This window comes from Humulus lupulus, chromosome 1 (assembly GCF_963169125.1).
Source record: "Humulus lupulus chromosome 1, drHumLupu1.1, whole genome shotgun sequence".
In the NCBI taxonomy this organism is placed as follows: domain Eukaryota; kingdom Viridiplantae; phylum Streptophyta; class Magnoliopsida; order Rosales; family Cannabaceae; genus Humulus; species Humulus lupulus.
Window position 1 is genome coordinate 192,292,538 of NC_084793.1, and position 3,559 is coordinate 192,296,096.

The 3,559-nt window shown below is 40.0% G+C and overlaps 1 protein-coding gene across 1 annotated transcript; it reads right to left on the reverse strand.

The window, feature by feature from the left end:
• Nucleotides 1–261: 261 nt before the first annotated feature.
• LOC133825772 (uncharacterized) lies at nucleotides 262–1,257 on the reverse strand. Its single transcript, XM_062258675.1, has one exon. It carries the CDS (start codon nucleotides 1,255–1,257, stop codon nucleotides 262–264), a length of 996 nt encoding a protein of 331 aa, XP_062114659.1.
• Nucleotides 1,258–3,559: the final 2,302 nt, after the last annotated feature.

Below are 3,559 nucleotides of genomic sequence, written 5' to 3' on the forward strand. Positions count from 1 at the left end.
GTCGTCAGGTCCCGGGGCCTTCTCATTCGGAATGGAAAAAAGAGCTTCTTTTATTTCCTCAAGAGAATATGGCCGATTCAAGTACTGGACTTGCTGATCTGTTAGGGTCGGCCCTTCTTGAACAACCTTAATGGAGACCTTCTTCCTGTGCTCCATCTTAGAACCAAGAAGATTAGAATAGAAATCTAAGAAAGCTTTATTAACATTTTCAGCATTGTCCATTAGCATACCATTGCAATCATTGATGGCATAAACAGTGTTTCATTTCCTTCTCTTCTTGATGCTAGAGTGAAAAATCTTGGTATTGTTATCTCCATCCTTTAGCCAATTCATTTTAGCTTTTTGCTGAAGGAAAGATATATAATTTTTAGAAGCCTCCTTATGGTCTTCTCTAGCTTTTAATTCAGCCTCAATAAGGACATGGTTAAGGGGCTCTTTGTTGACAGCAAGTTGACACTCCAAAAGATGCTCTCTCGAGGTAGCCTCTTTAATTTCCACATCACCAAACCCTTTCCTATTTAGCTCACGAAGGATAGACTTAACACGCTTCAGCTTCACACACAAGCAATACATGGAATTACCAATGACCGGCTCCTTCCAACTCTCCAAAACCATCTTGTTAAAGTCCAGATGAGAACACCACATGTCAAAAAATCTGAATGGTTTTAAGCCATTGCTATGAGTAGGATAAACAGCCAAGAGAAGAGGGCTATGGTCAAAATCCCCTTCCGGGAAAAAATGAACTTCAGCACTAGTGAATCTGTCCAACCACAACTGGTTAGCAAGAGCTCTATCCAGTTTAGCAAAGACCCGATAATTGCCTACCTGCTTATTATTCCAAGTAAAGAAGCACCCTGTATATTTCACATCTGATAAAGTGCAGTTCTCCACAAAATTTCTAAGAACTTTAAAGTCTTTTGTAGGCTTTCCAGCACTAACACGTTCTTCCGGATACATAACATAATTAAAATCCCCTAAGAGCATCCAAGGATTAGTTTGAGTTCGAGAAATTACCATAAGATCATTCCAAAGGCCACTTCGCTCTTTTGAATCATTCGAAGCGTAAAGAAAGGTCGCCTCAAACGGATCCGCATGCTTGGGTCTAATAGTAGTGTGAATATATTGGCTGGTGCAACCACGAATATCCACATCAGAACTCAGCAGGTTCCAAGCAAGAACAATTCGGCCATTATGATGATGAGCAGAATTTGATGTAAAACACCATCCTCTAAAGAGACTAAGGTATAAAACTCCCATGTTATGAGTTTTAACCTTTGTTTCCAGGAGACACACAACACCAATTTGCTTATTATTAATGAGTTTCCTCACCTCTTGATGCTTCCAAGTTGCGTTTATCCCTCGGACATTCCAGCATAAGATCTTATCCATGAGGTTCGGGAGGAATTCCTCCTCCCCCACCTGTTGCCAACATTTCACACAATATCTGTCCCACTTGTAACTCAGCAAAGGCCTCAACATTTAAGGCTTGATATTTGTTACTCAACTGGACTGCATCATCCTCTTTATCCTCAGAATTTTTCTCCTTGATGCTCTTTCTCTGCCAAATTCCATTTTTCTGTTTTACATTTCCAAAAGGTCGCACAATCACCTCTTTATCCTTTTTCTCAGTAAGGTCAGGCTTCTTGGTAGGAGCCTCCTCAGTGTGATCAGCAAAAGCCACCTCCTCAGTGTGATCAGGAATAGCCACCTTATTAGCAGCCACTTTAGGAAGCCATTTCGGGTCTTTATGTATGCCTTTTTTACATTAATCTTGAGAATGCCCAAGTCTCTTGCACCCCTTACAAATAATGGGCTTCAATTCATAGTAGATATTAAGATAGACAACCTCTCCAACTTCATCTTCAAAGGCAATCTGTTCGGGTAATTCTTGGTTAAGAGAGACTTCTATCATAACACGAGCATACACAAGTCGATCTCAGTTTCTAGTGGCTTGATCCTGTTTGAGAAGGCATCCAACTTGAGCAAGGATTTTCCTCATGGTGCCTAATCCCCAATACTTAATATCGAGGTTAGAAATCTGAATCCACACAGGAACTTTGCTCAAGTTTTCTTTATAGAATTTATCATGGGCATTCCAAGGTTTCATGATAATGGGTTTTTTATCAAAGAAAACAAAACCACCTATTAAAACCTTGTTTCTGTCTTCCTCAGTATAAAATCTAACAATGAAGATACCATGAGCAAGTAAGGATACTTTGTCAATCCCTTTATCCTTCCAAATTCGATGAAAAAATCCTTCCATAACTTGTAAAGGTGGATTAGCACGTAGCACATAACAGACTAAGGAAGAACTCCAATATAAAATTTCTTCAGCAATATCCTCCATTACAATTTTAACTCGTCCATTCTTCCCAGTTTCCATAGACACAGATTGATCAACATGTAGAACAGGGGAAGAGGAAGGGCCTGGGGGTATACCCGATTTTCTCAATTCATTTGAAGCTTTAATGGCTCCAATCCAGGAGGAAATTGTTCTTTTCGCACCAGCAACTTCAGCAGGAGTCAGCCCGATTAAAGGAGATTTCACCAAAGGGCTAGAGGAATTTTCTTTCAATTCGACACCCAAAGATCTCGGCTCCGACAATGGGATCTCAGAGACGGGTTGCAATTTTTCAGAGTTCAGCTCTGTTGAAGCCGACCTCCTCCCTTCAATCATCACCGTCGGCGCCACTGTAGAAGCAGAAAGCTTCAAAGATCCACCATCGTCAACATCATTCTCAGATTCCGAGAGTTCCAAAGCTTGAATTCCTAACAACTCAGCCATGGATCTCGTTTTGAGAACAGGGTCTTCAGACATCGGCCCTCTCTTCTTGCCGCCTTTCTTGTTACTCGATTCCAATTTCGCATTCTTCCGAGGTCGACCACGCCCGGCCATGGCAACAACTTATCACTGAGGAACGTGCAAACCATAGCGGAAAGAATTTTCGTTAGCAATTTTAATTCATTCAAAATGTTCACTCCTCTAAAATATTAAAAAAAAAAAAAAAACTGGAGTAACTATTTTCCTTTATAAGGATATTGTTGTTCCTATATATTTTCCACGTGAGACTTTTTTTACATTTAATACGCTCTCTCACGTTTGGGCCTCCAAGTGTGAATATTATGAATGACCTTAGATACAATAAGACAAAATGTGAATATTTGATAGAATGCCACAAGGTTGACTCGGGAAATTTGTGGGAATATAAGACATCACAAGACGAGTCGGGAAATTTGTGGGTATACACGCTGTCCAAAAACAGGTCATAGGATCCAACACGAATCGACATGCATTGAAAATGTCCCAAACTGAGGTTAAGAGTGGAGTGCAGCGGAGGTCGAACCTGCTCTTGATAGCATATTACAATTTGAGGAGAGAAATGCCACTAGGACTATGATTGGGGTTCCATCTTAAATCCAGTTGGTGTTAAGTGGAGTAACCCTTTCCTTTATAAAGATATTGTTGTTCCTATATAAAGATATTGTTGTTCCTATATATTTTCCATGTGGGATTTTTCACATTTAATAATGTTTCTAGAAATTATTCATACTTTTAGGA

Bases quoted from the DNA above. Each gene is read 5' to 3' on its own strand.
- LOC133825772 (XM_062258675.1), bottom strand. From the start codon at position 1,257: ATGGGAGTTTTATACCTTAGTCTCTTTAGAGGATGGTGTTTTACATCA.